General features: G+C 37.5%; 1 protein-coding gene across 1 annotated transcript; it reads right to left on the bottom strand.

Moving 5' to 3' along the window:
- Positions 1-1,579: 1,579 nt before the first annotated feature.
- LOC121997767 lies at positions 1,580-8,284 on the bottom strand. Its single transcript, XM_042552386.1, has 8 exons — positions 8,020-8,284; positions 6,820-7,003; positions 5,882-5,973; positions 5,524-5,629; positions 4,487-4,698; positions 3,819-3,861; positions 3,013-3,263; positions 1,580-2,132 (listed from the first exon to the last, which is right to left on the bottom strand). Exons 1-8 carry the CDS (start codon positions 8,199-8,201, stop codon positions 1,742-1,744), a joined length of 1,461 nt encoding a protein of 486 aa, XP_042408320.1. The 5' UTR covers positions 8,202-8,284; the 3' UTR covers positions 1,580-1,741.
- Positions 8,285-16,481: the final 8,197 nt, after the last annotated feature.

Here is a 16,481-nt window from a genome sequence, read left to right as displayed (position 1 = left end):
GATGGGGATGGCAAACCCGCCCCGCCCCCCGCCCCATTGTCATCCTTAGACTGGATCAATTATCTCTGAAATTAATCGATTTGAAGAAATGGATATCTAAATTATCCAAAAAAGATAAATTCGTGCCCCTTAAAGCTCAATGGGATGGTAAGAGAATAGATGAGTTTCCAATACAACGAGGGTGTGATTCGCACGCAATGCAAATAAATGTTTGAGACATTCGAACCACTTGTTGTGCTGGGTTGTCCCTGTGGTCTATCTGTGTTTTCCAAATTTATCCAATGACAAGTGAAAAAATATTATGGGGTCAAGCCAACCACATCCAGGTGATTAAAGGTTTATTGGGACACATGCAGGGGCGGATCTAGTGGAGGGTGGCATCAGCGGTCGCCTCTCCTTATCGGCGATGAAACCCCTAGTATTATGGAGTTCTACCGATGGAGATAGAGGATATCATCCCTTGTTTCGTATAAAAATCTCTTTCCATGGTTAAATTCTTAGATCCGTCACTGTAGGGATGGAGTTAAAAATTTCATACGGAAAGGATGAAAAAATGTGTAGGAAACTCAACCGGTCTACTTTATTGTTAAGGCATGCTAGAGGGAAATATATGTGTTTATGTTTAGGAAAGATGATCATGTTATTACCTCCTATTCGGCTTTCTTTCACCCTTATTTTTATACCTCATATATTTCTTATATTTAAAAATTATCGGCCATCGTTAGCGTGGGAATCTACTTCTCCCGCCTCCAAATCGATCATGACCTCACCGAGCATCCTCTCTTCGTGCCTTTACTCTTCTTCCTTTGGGCCGAGGTGGCCATCACCCTCGGCCTCGTTTCCTTTGCCGTCGCCGGACCTCGCGTCCACTGCGAGGACCAGCTGCCCGTCAAGCGGGCTGAAGAAATTGCGATGCGGATCGCAACGGTCTGTTGTTCTTCGTCTTTGCATTGTGGATTGCGATTGTGGTTTCCATTAGATTTTCTGTTCTTTAACCGTGAAGTGTGAAGTGTTCTTATTCCATGATAAATAAAAGAATTCTCATTTAGTATCTTTTTTTAATGATGCTTAATGCTCTTAGCAAAGCACTCTTGGCCACTAAACTAGATCACTAATAACAAAAATCATGGTATATATCGATTGATAATTGCGTAGTCTAATAATAAATAAAGTATATTTAAAAGATTTTTCATCAGAAGTAGACTTGATAAGTCCACGCCAGATGCAGCTGCCATTTGTTGGAGGAAAGAGTAAGGGTTGACAACTTGACATGGACTCAACAATAGAAGGGTGGGTTGAGGTTCTTGTATTTAAGTTCTCAGGGTTAGACTTCAACTATCCAAATTCCATTTTGCGACACCTGACTTTCTTAAGTTCTCAAGGTTGACTTAAACAATCTAAATCCCAGGAATTAACTTTGGTGCTTGACTGAGGAGGCGTATTCCAAATTCAAATTGATAAAATCTATCAATTAGGATAATGTGAGATGATATCTATTAATCATAAAAGAGTAGTCAAGTGCCCTAAACTCTTGCTAATATATGATCCCAAAAAAGAACAAATCACATTGGATCGTAAGTAATTTTATCCTAAAAGATTATTTTTGTGACTTAAACTTAGATCACAGTTCACTGTAACGCTAAAACTTTTCTTCTGATTATATCTAAAAAAAAGATTAGTTAATTACATCTAACGATATTTAGTTCATGGACAAGGAAAAAGGAGGGAGGGCTCAGTGAAGTCAGTCGTTGAGTGGAGCGGATTCCCAAAATTTTGATCCAGCAGCGCCCAAGTCTTCAAGAGACACAGGTAAAGAACAGCCAGAGAAGTCCCGGTAACACACAGACTCTGGAGAATCTGAACAACCCGACGTAACAATTCGGCATTGATCGACAGCCATGGCTGACAAACCGGCCACTTCCCTGGGGTCGGACCGGCAGTCCAGTGTGTTGGCAAGGAAGCCAGTACCGGTTTCCCAAACTTGGGCTCTGTAATCAAATGGCCCTCCAGTTACAATTTTGTAAGGATCCATGTGTAGAAATTTTACTGTGTTGTGGTTTACTTCCAGCTCGGCCACCGGTTCTGGTCCTTCTTGATGTTCTTGGCTTTTTCTGATGTCCCATAACAAGGCCCTGTAATTTGTAAACAGAAAGATTTTATGATTAACCACTAAAACAAAATCATATCATATTAGCAGTACCATATTTTGTATAGTTATTCATGATCTCAGTCTCATTTGCTAGTCATACTCACTTGGAGATAAAAAAAAAAAAAAACTATCCAGTGCACGAAGCTCTCGCAATGCAGAATCCCGGGGAAGGATCATTGTACACAGCCTTGCCTGTTTTTTGCAAAAGGCTGTTTTCAGGATTCAAACCCGTGACCTTTTGATTACAAAGTAATAACTTTACCGTTGCGCCAAGGCTCCCCTTCATACTCACTTGGAGATACGGTATTAAAAACCAATCCAGAAACAGAACCATACAAGTTTTGGGTCACTGCTGCACCCGTGGTTCAATCAATTGAATTGCTAATAGACTCAGCTAATCCACAAACAAGCTAATTGGTCAGACCAGACTACATAATCACATATAAAGATATACTAAAAAATCTTTTGAGAAGTCTTTATATATAAGCCAATGACAAAAGAAACTAATTTACTAGTGCACAAGGAACAAGTATTGATATGGGACTAGAATAGCTAGCTTGCAATTACATTTTGAATGGAGGATTCTAGGAGGTGGGGCCTAGGTTAAAATGTTAAGAAAAACATTTTTTCTACCCCGATTAAATTGTGATGATTATGAATGGTCATTTTTGACATTTCAAAGCGTATGGCAAAGCTAGCCAGTTCTATTAAAGTTTTGTAAAAATAGGTTGTCTGGTCCAATTTTTTGAACATCCTATCCGTGAAACCGGAGAGGTTCTGGGGTTCAGGTTTTCTCCAATTCAATTGGCAGTTCCATCCTTGTTTTATAACTATGCTGGGAAAAGTATCAAAGCTCTACTTACTTGTCCTTTCCACCAGTACACATAAGCCATTTGGATGGTAGCATTTGGAATGAGTACATTTTAGGAGCATGGACTGCAGCAGTGAAAGCCCTTTGCATTGTTCGTAAATCAATTGCTGTAACAAATGCTCCACCAGCAATGTAACAAAGTGTGTCATGACATTGCATAGCAATAGGTTGTCCAGTGACTGATGTCATTCCAACACAGGATGACAAATTAGAGGAGGATGCAGATGTATCCCAAACTCTGACCTACAAAGAAGAACAATGCATCATGTGTTAGAATTGTTAAACCAAAACTCAACTACAGATTTGGTCCCTGGAATGACAAATGACAAAGCATGTTTGCTATAGTAGAAGGAAAATAAAGATAAACCCAATTTAAAGTAGGACACATCATAAAATACTCAAGCTGTATAAATGATAGGGAAACAACTATCACTACCTGAATACCGTTACACTTTTGAGTACAATTAGGAAAAAAAAAGGTATGCCAATCGTATAAAGAAAAAAAAACAGGAAAATGCTGGTGTTCAAACTCAAACAAACAAAAGGTAACACTACATGTAATGGCAAGATGACTCTAAATAATTGGGATGGTTTCCTCAGTGGCATGAATATGAAGCCAGAGACTTGATGTGGGAACAATATGGCATATAATATGAGTAAAAGCATTATCTAGAACAACAAATGAAAATATTCATTTATTCCATATAGTAACTTCAGTATGAATTACTCATCAACATGAAGGTAAGTCTGGTCAGCCAAGAAACTCATGGGAAAATTTGCTGAGTGACAGAGACGTACCCTTGAATCTTTAGAAATGCTAACCAAAAGAGAAGATTTGTGCCTGAAAAGTAAAATAACTTGTATCAAAAGACAGATTTCAACATGAAAGTAAGTGGCATCCCTAATCAGGATTTCAACAATTTCTCTGTGCTCAGAAATTAACATGAAAAATATGTAATTGATGAGGTTGCTGATGTTGATAACCTCATTAGGAGAGATCCTATTATTCTGGCACATTAATGAGGCTCCAGAGTACATTAATATTTGTTATATCAAAGAGAACTTAAGCACACCTGTCAAGCAGCTTTAAATCTTGCATTTTTTAAAAAAAATAAATAGAAAGGGGGATTCTTTCTGTATGAGGTCTGAATTGCTTGGGACACATTGGTCTTAGCTTGAAGATTACTTTATATTGTAGCAAAAGATGATAACCCTCACCCCGGACCCCTCCAAGACTACCCCATGTGATCTAGAAGGGAGGTAAATCACGGGAGGCTTCGCTCAGCACAGTGACCCTTTGCATGGGGTTAGGTGATCTACAATACATTTTCACACACGCTGGAAATCGACCCCATGACCTATTGCAGCAATACCACATGCAAGTACCAATTGTGCCAGCCTGTGGGAGGGAACATCACTTCATAGAATATATGAGCAGAGGAAAGAGATGTGAAAGAGATTGATACCCAGCAACTGTCAAAAATGACAAAGGTTTCTCATGGCCACGATATGTTGAAACTAGAGGATGTTGCTTCCCACTAGTATTAAGTGACCAAAGGCGAACAGTGCAATCTTCTCCACCACTTGCTAGAAACTTAGAACCACTATCTCCGAGCAATGTATCAGCCAGTGAAAGAACTGGTCCATTGTGTCCTTTAAAACATCGCAGTGGTCCACCCTGCATTGATGATATGAACTCAGAACACAAGTAATGGGATAGTTTGATTGTACCACAAATATGACCATCTTGTCAGGAAAATAATCAATGCTACATATTCCACTCTATTAAATCATGATCTTCAAAACCATACAGTGATGGTAGTATCTTATAGTTGACTCTGGGCTTCAATAACTTACAAATAACCATATTCAACTATCTATTTCTACACAAGAAAAGGAAGCCACAGTGAATTAGTTGATTCACCCTCAGTGAATTGGTTGATTCACACATACCCCCTACAAACAAATAGTTAGACTATTTAGCATTGGGGTCAATGCTAGAATGTGGAACGTGGAATATTGGTTAAGCATCTCCCACTATCCAAGGCAAAGGCTTCTTAAATAGCATAACCAAATGTATCAAAGTAATATTCCATTCAGATAACTTAAACCAGTAATATGGGAATCAATCTAAACAAAATAATAATGCAAGCAATTTAGAAATATAGCCAACCTTGAAAATTATGCAAAATTCAAATAAGAAATTAATCACCATTAACATTATACCAAGATAATGGAAAATTGCATGCAAAAGAATGCCTTGGAAATCACAATTCAAGTGACGTTATTGATGGAATACTCTAGTTTATCATCACCTAGCACAGTGATCAATATGGAATAACACCATAAATGCTTCACTTTGACTTAGTGAAGAAATCACTAAAGAAAAGAACTAGAAATGCCTGGTATATATTCCCAAGATATCAGGAGACAACAAAAAGCCAAAAAGGATTTGATTTTCATATAGAACATTGATAATGAACACCAATAAAATTGCAAGAACCTTCCACCGTAGGCGAATAGTGTGGTCTGAGCTTGAAGTGACTATAAAATTATCCATGGGATGCATACCATTTCGAAACAAAGATGTCTCCACTATAGGAAATAATCTGCAAAGAGAACAAAATAGTATCTCAAATGCATGATTTAACATTTAGTTGCTCAAAATAACCCACTGAGAAATGACAAGAAAAGTAGTATGCAAAAGCAAGGTAGCAAAAGAAACAGGTACAACCACAAGATGCAAAATATATATATATATATATATGATGAATAGCAGGTATGCAACTTGTCAAATTTCCAATTTAATCAAGAGAAATTAAAGTAAAACAGATATATCTAATTTTTGCAACTCCACTAACCTCATGCATGTAATCCTTGCACCATGAGCCATAAATGCTTCTTCAAGGTGAATTCCAGCAAAATCAACCCTTATTCTTAGTATCCTAAAACCCTGAGCAACAGGAAATTAAACTTTAGCATGATTCTTCATGGTGCTAAAGCAGATAAAAAAAATAACTGATAGCAATCAAGTTCATAAGGCTCAGTGGCACTCATTCTTCCCTATGCTTTGGCCAGAAACTGGAACAATAGTCAATATCATAAGATTAACTTGCATGAAACAGCAAAACAATCTTCTGGCCAAAGCAGGGCAAGGAGGGGCACTTACAAAGGCAAAATGACAAGAACAAAAATTATAATATACATGCTGTTTTTCTAACCATCCTCCTCAGGCGTTCTCTGATACCAGGAATGGTGCTTGGGGCATGAGTATAAATGCGAATTTCTTTTACAATTCACAGATTAAATTAAACACCAGAAGTCCAAAAATCATATGACAAATCAGAAAATTATATCTTTGCTTCTACTCAGATCATTTGCACAGGCACCAAAAGAATACAATATGGTAGAGCTACGTTACATGTACTCTTCAGCCATCCCCTTTGTACCTGTGTCCAATCCTGACACTCAAGTGAACATCTTCTATTTCTATTGATTAAAGGTAAAAAGAAAAAAGAAAGAAAGAAATAGTTGTGTTGAACACTTGGATCCACAACTGTGTGGATACTCATCCTTAAGTCCAAATAGCAAAAGGTGGCAGAAGATATTATATCAACATCAATTCTATTTCATAGAAAAGTTAAGTACATATTAGGTGCATTGGATTGATAAAAAAGTAAACAATATAAGTAACTGTATATCCCATTTTAAATATTTTTTCAGTCTGCTTAAAATGATTAAAAAAACAATTTAGTAAAGAATTGAAGAACTTGTCAATTAGATTCACAAAACACTTTACCTGAGATAAAAGGATAGAGTTTCTTTCCAGAAATAAATGGCTAGCTGGTTCAAAGTAGAAGTTGTTGAAATGAATTTCCCACGGATCACAAAATTTCAGTTGTTGTAGGGCTGTATGTCTTGCTAAATACTGTTCTCTGACTCCTATAGCTCCAGAGGATACAGAGCAATGTGACCACTTCTCCCTACATGATGGTATCAAACAACTTAAATAAGAAATTCCAACAAAAGAATTGCGTGAGTGCTAAGCATAGCATAATTTGTGATATCAAGAGATGAAAACTAAGAAATCCATATTATTTTTTAAGTCATCAATCAAAATTTTCAAAAATCATGGTGTTTCTATTTTTTTCCCACTTCTTTCAAGCATTCCAATTGTCAACCAAAATAGTTTATGCTCAGTGTTCAAGGAAATTTCTATCATAATTGTTGAGGTCGTGGGCATATATATGACAAAGTGTGTCCAAAATAGGTAATTATTTTGAGATGGAATGGAATTGAACTCACTTCTGCATTGTATCAGAATCTCAATTCCTACCTATGAGCCTAATTGGTAATTACAGACATCAAAGGTGTGCTAAGAACCACAACTTGTACCTTGGAGCCGAATGACCTTTAGTGTGCTTAGAGTCGCAACTCATATCTCAAACTCTGATGGCTAAGCAGGCAATTGGGTATCCATTGTGTGGTTCAATCATAATAAATGGACTGAACCAAATAAAAAAGGATCCATGAAATGCTGAACCTTTTTATATGAAATTTAAATTTAGTTTCATTTTCTTACTTTGAACTCAAATTGAAGTGGAAATCCAAATTTTAAGTTGTTATGGGTTCCTTGTATATAAAAGTTAGTAAAAAAAAAAAACTATATCAAACTATATTTACCCAAACTCAGTTCAAACCAGCACAAATAGGGGAACTTTGATTTGGTTTGGTTAGCAAGAAAATTATGTTTAGCCTGGAACGAATGTATGTTTATGTGGCTCGAGTTGATATGAATAACGTGCTCTGAAGATGCTTGGAGAACCATCACGTACCTATTCAATCTAAAACACAAATCACGAAGAAAGAACTACAATCACCGTCCAAAACGACAACTTTAAGGAAGGAAACCAAGACAGCTTCATACCCTTCGAGGTCGAGCTTTCACCATAATTCAGAAAAAAAAATAATAAAATCAGAGAAGAGGAGGTAAAGGTACCTGAAGAGACGATTCCAGACGCAGTCAGAATAGGCGACGCGAGCTAGGGGCTTGCAGGTCATGGATAGGTTGGAGATGTCCCGGATGTCGAGGAAGCCGAAGCAGTGGGCGAGGGCGTCGGCGTCGAGATCCAATAGGGTTCTGGAATTATTAGGGCAGGCCGGCATGGGTGGGTCGGCCATCTCGCCGGAGCTCCGGAGTGACACGCTGCAAGATCGAACGTGAGAGAATCGCCGAGGTAAAAGCAGCGAAGGGTAGGGCTGTAAACAATTGCAGCAAAAAAAGGCGAAGCCCTCGCCCCAGGGACCCACGGTCATCGTAAGGGAGATAAATCGTAGCACCCGAGCTAATATGGGACGGACCGGGTGGGATACAGGGATAGGGGATTTATTCCCCCGCTGCCACTGAGTTTCGACCCGGCGGTCTCATTGCAGCAACTCCCGTCCCATACCGTCTCGGATGACCCACGGGGTCGGGTAGGGCTGTAAACAAGAAGAGACAGAACCGAGCCGAGTTTTAGAGTGTTAAAATTTATCAAGCCAAGTCTAAGTAGTTTAAAATGAATCAAATTTTTTAAATGAGGTTTAAACTTGACTTGATTTAATTTTTTAATGAATTTGAGCTTGTTTGAAGTTTGGCTTGAATTTGATTCATTTAAATGTTATCAAACTCTGAATTCAAACTTGGCTTAAACTTGGTTCGAGCTTAACTTATGCTTGGTTTGAGCTTCGTTCGTTTAGATGTTATCAAGCTCTCAATTGTTTGATTGTTTGAAACTTTTAATTATTTGATTGATTATTGAGCTTCATAATTTATATTTATTTATTTATTTAATTTTATTATTTATTTAACATATTGAAAAGAGTTTTATTAATGAATATAATTCGTGAGCATTGTTCATGAACGTTATTCAAACATTAACGAACTGAACACATATTGTTCAAACTTATTTATTTAGCTTAACGAGCTGTTCAAGCTTCTTTGTTTAATTAATCTTATATATATTGAACGAACATAATAAGCTTTTACCAAGCCGAACATCAACTTATTTACGAACGCTTGGTTCATTTATCGTCCTAGCGAACGAGAGGAAGAAGGCGTTGAGACCTCCCATCTGACAGCACGCCCTCCCACTTCCTCTCTCTCCCCCATTCAAATGACACTTCTACCCTCTCCTTTTTATTTTTTAAATTTTATTTATTTTTTATTTAGTTTTATTTTTTTTATTAATTTTGTTTAAAAATAGCTCTCAATATTTGTATATTTTTAATTTTATTTAGTTTTTATTTAGTTTTATTTTTTAATTAATTCAATTTATTATTTTTTATCAATACGATATTTTTTTCAATTTTATTTAATTTTTATTTTTTAATTAATTTTATTTATTATTTTTAATCAATATTTTATTTTTACAATTATATATAAATTTTATTTAGTTTTATTTTTTAATCAATTTTATTTATTATTTTTTATCAATACTTTATTTTTAAATTTTATTTAGCTTTATTTTTAATTAATTTTATTTATTATTTTTTCATAATACTTCTATTTTTTTTCAATTTATTATTTTTTTAAGTTTTATTTTTTAATTGATTTTATTTTTTATTTTTGTTAATCAGTCAGTTTTATTTTTTAATAATTTTTTTTATATGTTTATAATCTTTTGTTTATTTTTACTTATAAATTTTAGGACTTATTATTTGTAAACAAAAATTAAAAAGTATAAAAATATGGATCAAAATAGAAATTATATATTTAAAATTAACAAAAATATGTAAACACATTCATAACTTAGGAACAAATATTTATTTCAAATGAAGAGTACATGTAGTAATACAATAAAAACACGGAAATACATAAAACTATAAATTTTAATCAATATTGTCTCCAATTCTGCTCCCAACGTGTTTTTTGGTGGTGTACCTAGGGATGACAATGGGGCGGGGTGGGGCGGGGGCGGGTTTGTCATTCCTATCCCCGCCCCGTTCTCATTTTTTCGGGTTCGGGGAATCCCCGAACCCGAACCCACGGGGATCAAATCCCTACCCCCATCCCCGCCTCATTCCCAAATTTAATTTATATTATTATTATTATTATTATTATTATTATTATTTAATAATTATTATTAATGATAATATTAATATCAATATTAATAATATTATTAATAATAATATTTTCAAAAATTTTAATATTAATATTAACACTATTATTAATACTTTTTAAAAAAATCATATTATTATTTATTAATAATAATAATAATAATAATATTCGGGACGGGTTCGGGGATGGGGATAGTATTCTCATACCCGCCCCATCCCCGAAAAATCGGAGATCCCCATCCTCATTTCGAGTTTTCCCCGTGGGGCCCCAAACCTGCAGGGAAAATTGTCATCCCTAGGTGTACCTATTACTTCGTACCACAAATGAATACGTGTCCTATAACGAGTGACCCATCATTTAGCTTCATACGATGAATGTTTCCATCACCACATTAGAATGAATGGTACAGGGTAATGAGGATGCAAGAAAACTTGTACGAAGTGATTGCCGACATGAGCAATAACTATTTCTCGATGCTCATGGTTTGGAACTGGAGGAGTTCTTAATGGCAAGTGAGTAAAACAACTCCTAGCATTCTCACCAAATGTATATAGTACAAGATTGTACCTTGATGCGATTAAAATTCCCAAAAACATAGAGTCCATCCAATACATTTCTGGTGCCGACAACTCGAACCAATTCAATGAGAATAATAGATTGGTTACAAAATTTTGATCTGGATAAATTTGATCATATAGATCCTTATTTGTTGAATCTCTTCTATAAGCTCAAATCGTACTTGAAACCAACCTTCTTCACTATACCCAATTAGTGCAGTTATTGCCCTGAATCCACAATGACCGTCAGGTTGAACATCAACAGTGTGAGAAATATAACGCTGCAGAGACAAATAATTTCTCAATATAAGTATCATGGATGGGTGGAACTGGAAAGTGATCATGAGTCGTTTGAGTATTGCAAACCTTCGACCCCCTTCCACGTCTTCCTCTCCCTCGAGATGTTGTAGTCAGTTGAGAGACCTTAGATCTTGAAGTGGATGCATCTGCAAAAGAAGGTATGCGACGTCTACTTTGCTCATCTACACCCGTAGGTCGACCTCTATGTTCTATGTTATATGAAGGGGCTCGAACTGTACTATGAGATGAATCTATCATATCGAAAAACTTGTCTATCATATGCTCTCTCATATGTGAATTCATTCCATCTAATATCTCAACAATGTGGGATGTCCTGTTACGTTGTGATCCCTCATCATTAAATTGATGTACGTGCATCGACAATCTCCTCCAATGAGCGTTGATACTCTGAAGCGGAATTAGAATGGAAAAGTAACGATAATGTGCAAGATCATGCTCGCATGACAATCCATATATAATTTTGATAGAATAGTTGCATCTGCCGACTAGCTGGTGAGATGTTCCCTCAATGCATTTTAGCTAACCATAAATCAACTTCATTGCCTCTAATGAAATCCGACACCTTATTTGACTGAAAATGTCATCATGTAAATGTTGATGGCGTGGAATGCTGAGAGATCTCTTGAACAACTTCTTAATATCCCCGAACTGAATTCTCAACATCTTATGTATTTTTCAAAAGATGTCTGTAAGGATGACATGATATCTCCCAAATATAGCTTCAGTCTCGTATGTGCAAACTCTACCCTGTAATAAAAAAAATGCATTATGTTTTAATACTGAAAAGAATTTTAATAGTACAATAATGAACAAAATTTAAATAATAAAGCTATAAAGTGATTATACCTTTGATTTGAATTACTCCAAAGGTGCATACATGTATCAACCTATGCTAAAACAAACCGCTCTTTGTAAGGTGTAACCATGTATCCCAAAGATAATTTAGAACACCCTCAAATCGTTGATATTCCTTGTGCATGACATCCCACTTCTGCTGGTAAGACCATTGTGTTGATGAATTAATAAGTAAGTGTCATAATGCATAAAAATATTGTCACTCCAAACCAAGCATAGGGGCATTTTTCTTCATTGTGCACTGGTTTATGTTCCAAATACAAAGGATGTGACATGTATTGGGAAAACATGTTTCAATGGCATTAATAAGCGCCAAATCTCGATCTGAAACAAACACCAATGGCAAGGATGTCTTCTTTTCAACCATCCACTTCTTTAAGGTATCTAATGTCCATGTTAGTTGTTATGCCCTTTCATTACTAAGATATGCGAACATAAGTGAGTAAGTTCGCATTGTGGATATGATACCCACAACCTTCAATAGTGGTATCCGATACTCATTGGTCTTGTATGTGACATCAATGATCAACACAGACAAAAAGTTGACAGACAGCTCTAGACTTTTTGGATGAACCCAAAAAATATTTGTGATTTCGTTGGTGTTTGGATTTGTACGGTAATTATGAAGGTATTCTTTCTTAATTAATTGGTCCAAAACATACTGAATAGAATTTAGGTTGCCCCATTTAGTAGATTTATTTGTGAAAATGACATTGTAAATGCTTTTGATCCCCGTAGTATTTGACGGGTCTCTTTCCTTCAAAATACTAAAAAAATCACGAGGTGTGGTGTTGTTGGCCATGTCGAGTACAAATTCTTTCTCTATTGGTTTTAACCTACTCGGGTACTCATGACCATCAATATATTCTGCTAATTGATGATTATGAAAACCATAGACAACCCTTAAACCTAGAGCTGTCAGACGGGCCAACCCGTGGCGGGGCGGGTCGGCCCGTGCGCGGGCTAACCATTTGGCGGGGTGGGGCGGGCCAACCCGCCAACTTGGTGGGTTGGGAAATTTCCAACCCAACCCATTCTAAGGCGGGTTGCGGGTTTGGCGGGCCAACTCGCGGGCCCATCAAAAATTTTTAAAAAAATTAAAAAATATTTCATATCTTCAACATTTTACTTCGAAAAAGTTTTCTACAATTAAATGTATACATAAACATGTATTTTAAATATAAATAAACACAAATGAGTACTTATGTTGGATGAAAAATATTATTTTTATTTCAAAATTATAACAAAGAAAGATAATAAATTAGCCTAAAACTTAGCTTACATGTGTTTTTCAACCCGCGGGTGAACCCAAGCCCGAGCGGGCCGACCCGCGCGGGTCGCGGGCCTAGGCGGGTCGGCCCACGGCGGACTTGGGTTGATAAAATTCCAACCCAACCTGCTTAAATTGTTTGGCGGGGTGGGCCAACCCGACGGGTCCAACCCAAATTGACGGCTCTACTTAAACTTCACATCACACCATTTGGAGGTATTGGTATACCTCGCAGCTCAAATGGGTATTCACTTTTTTTAGTCCCAGTATTTCTTTTTAAGGATTGCCCATCAACTAGATATCGTAACGGTTGTACTTTCCACTTCTTTCACACATAAGATGACACTTTAGTAGCTTATCACCTTTTAAATTAGCAGAATTTTTAATAACCACTACAATACTATTTTTCAAACCAACTATCTTGACCCAATTTATCATATCTTCTCTACTTTTAAATATCTATATAAAAAGATATAACAAAGATGTATAAATATGACATTATCCAATCTTAATATAATTTCTCTATTTATAAAATAAATAATGAATATGCATAAAATAATGATAATAACTAACCTGATCTGATTTGTGGTAAATTCGACTGTATAATCGCGACTGTTGTTAGAGATACTCTCTTCACTAGGAACATCATTCTCAATTGACCAACTATCTGAAAATAAACTCAAATAGTCATTCATAGTTTCCTTCTATAAATTACGAAAAGTAATGGCTAAGAAGATAACTATGTTTCAGGAAGACACAAGGAGAGGCTGAGAGGGAGATAACAGTAAAGGGAGGTGTGACTGAAGAGTGACTAAAAATGAAGTGTGAGAGGGGGATTTAAATGGAGAGGTGTTGACATGTGTCAAGAGTTGAAAGGTGGATAATTTAAGAGAAGGGGAGGTTCTGACATGTGTCAAGGGTTGGAATGAGTAATTTAAAGAGAGAGGGGTGTTTTGACATGTGTCAAGAATTGGAGGATGAGTAATTTAAAGAGAGACGAGTTCTGACATGTGTCAAGAGTTGGAAGTGAGGTAATTTAAAGGGATAAGAGATTTTGATATGTGTCAAGGGTTGAAAGGGGGTAATTTAAAGTGATTAGAAATTTTGACATGTGTCAAGGGTTGGAAGGGGGGTAATTTAAAGGGATGAGAGATTTTGACATATGTCAAGAGTTGGAAGGGGATAATTTAAAGGGAGGGGAGGTTATTGTTGGGATCTTAGATGGCTAGAGGGGGGGGGGGTGAATAGCCTCTTTGAAAAATACTAAATACAAATTTCTTCAAGAACTTTGTTAGCACAGCGGAATTAGAAAACTAAAACAAAGAGAGAACACAACACACTAACTCAGAGATTTACGAGGTTCGGGGATAACTTGCCCCTACTCCTCGGCGTGTCCGTAAGGTGGACGTTCCCTTGATCTTCCGGTAGATCACACCCCGGAAGCTATCCGGCTAAAGGATTCTCCTTCTCGGTGGAGTAACCTCTCCACAAAGTCTTTAACAGCAGTAAGAAATTAAGCACAAGACTTACAGTAGTGGCTCAAGTGAAATGATCAAAGGAAGCTCACAGCCACAATCAGCGAAGAATAAGCACACGCAGGAACACAAGAATACTGCCTCTCTTCAAGCACAAAGCACAGCACAGCTTGTTTCACACAATCAACCGAGAGCTCTGTTCCTTGCTTCCTCGTCTCTCTTCTTATGCCTCTGCTCTTTCGCTGCAGAAACTCTGCGTCGAATCTCTGCTGTAAACACAAGCATCGCCAATCACTCTTCCTCCTCAGCTAGTTCTCTGAACTCACACCAATACCATCCTTGGTCTTGCTGGTGTCTTCTGAGCTCCAACCAACCCACAGGAGTCAAGCTGATCACGAACAGAGATTGCAGTCTGTTAGCATCAGTATCCGTTGATGCTCAATCTTCCTTCATCACAGTGATACACAGAAAAAAGTAAGCCCTGTCTTATTCCTTTGATGAGGCTTAATTTGAAATTAAGCACTGGAATGGAACCTGCAACCTGCACCACATAAAGCTCACAGCAGAAATTGATTAGTTCAAACGAATCAGAAATCAGCAGAACCTGACAGTGTGTGCAGACAGTGAGGTGGATCGGTCAGCGGACCGATCCACACCTTTGAATTGATGTCTGATCGGTCGTGAAGACCGAACAGGGGATGGCCTGATCGGTCTGCAGACCGATCGAGGGCTTAATGTCGGTTCCTCGCACTCCTAAGATCGTCACCTGATCGGTCCCAAGACCGATCAGGATATGGCCTGATCGGTCCTACAGACCGATCAGAGTGCATATGGATCGGTCCACAGATCGATCCCTGCCTTTTTCCTTCTCGCGACATCATCTCCTGATCGGTCTACAGACCGATCAGATTACACTCAGTAGGCTACTGAGTGTTTCCTGATCGGTCTACAGACCGATCAGATTACACTCAGTGTGCTACTGAGTGTTTCCTGATCGGTCACCAGACTGATCAGCAAACCTAGTTTCACCAGATCGGTCTGTGCACCGATCAGACAATCAAAGTCTCACTGGATCGGTCAATCCAACGCCTATGTGATACTAGGATTGGTCCTGAGAACGAGCTACCAAGCCCTCTCTGACCTAGTCCGGAGAACGAGCTACCGAGCCCTCTCCGACTTCGTCCGGTCCAGAGAACGAGCTACTGAGCCTTCTCTGACCATTCCGTGCCAAGTCACCATACTTGGACTTTTCCCGTGCCAAGCTCCCTGCTTGGACTTTTCACCAGATGTCTGGTCAACCTTGACCCATCTGGATTTTCCCTTGCCTGGCTTCACTCACCAGGACTTTCCCTCCCAACTGATCAACCTCGATCAGTAGTCATTCTGAGTTTAATTAATATCTGATACAAACTTAAATCAGTGTCAACATCAAAACAACAGCCAGGTCATACTGTATCAACAATCTCCCCTTTTTGTTGTTTGACAACACGATTTAAGTTTAGATCAGAATTGTTCAAATTTTCATAATTTTAGGGGAATCAAGATCCTCCCCCTGAGACGGATACAACACTATGTGAGGGTCTTCAAATTTTCATAATTTTAGGGGAATCAAGATCCTCCCCCTAAGACGGATACAACACTATGTGAGGGTCTTCAAATTTTCATAATTTTAGGGGAATCAAGATCCTCCCCCTAAGACGGATACAACACTATGTGAGGGTCTTCTAAAATCAAATTTGCATTCATCTAAACTTAGTTATCTTCTCCCCCTTTGTCAAAAACCGAAAAGGTCGAATAAGGTAAGATAACTTAAAGAACTCCCCCTTAACCCTTACTGTCTGTTTCTTAAAGTACTTAGAATTCTGTCTAAGTGTATTATAAGAC

This window comes from Zingiber officinale, chromosome 6A (genome assembly GCF_018446385.1).
Source record: "Zingiber officinale cultivar Zhangliang chromosome 6A, Zo_v1.1, whole genome shotgun sequence".
In the NCBI taxonomy this organism is placed as follows: domain Eukaryota; kingdom Viridiplantae; phylum Streptophyta; class Magnoliopsida; order Zingiberales; family Zingiberaceae; genus Zingiber; species Zingiber officinale.
The sequence above is the reverse complement of the archived record's forward strand: the minus strand, read 5'-3'. Positions and strand labels throughout refer to the sequence as shown.

Coding starts and splice junctions, on each gene's coding strand:
- LOC121997767 (XM_042552386.1), bottom strand. CDS start 8,201: ATGGCCGACCCACCCATGCCGGCCTGCCCTAATAATTCCAGAACCCTA. Junction 5,630..5,881: donor GCAAGGATTACATGCATGAG/GTTAGTGGAGTT, acceptor TTCTCTTTGCAG/ATTATTTCCTATAGTGGAGA. Junction 4,699..5,523: donor CTATTCGCCTACGGTGGAAG/GTTCTTGCAATT, acceptor TCATCAATGCAG/GGTGGACCACTGCGATGTTT.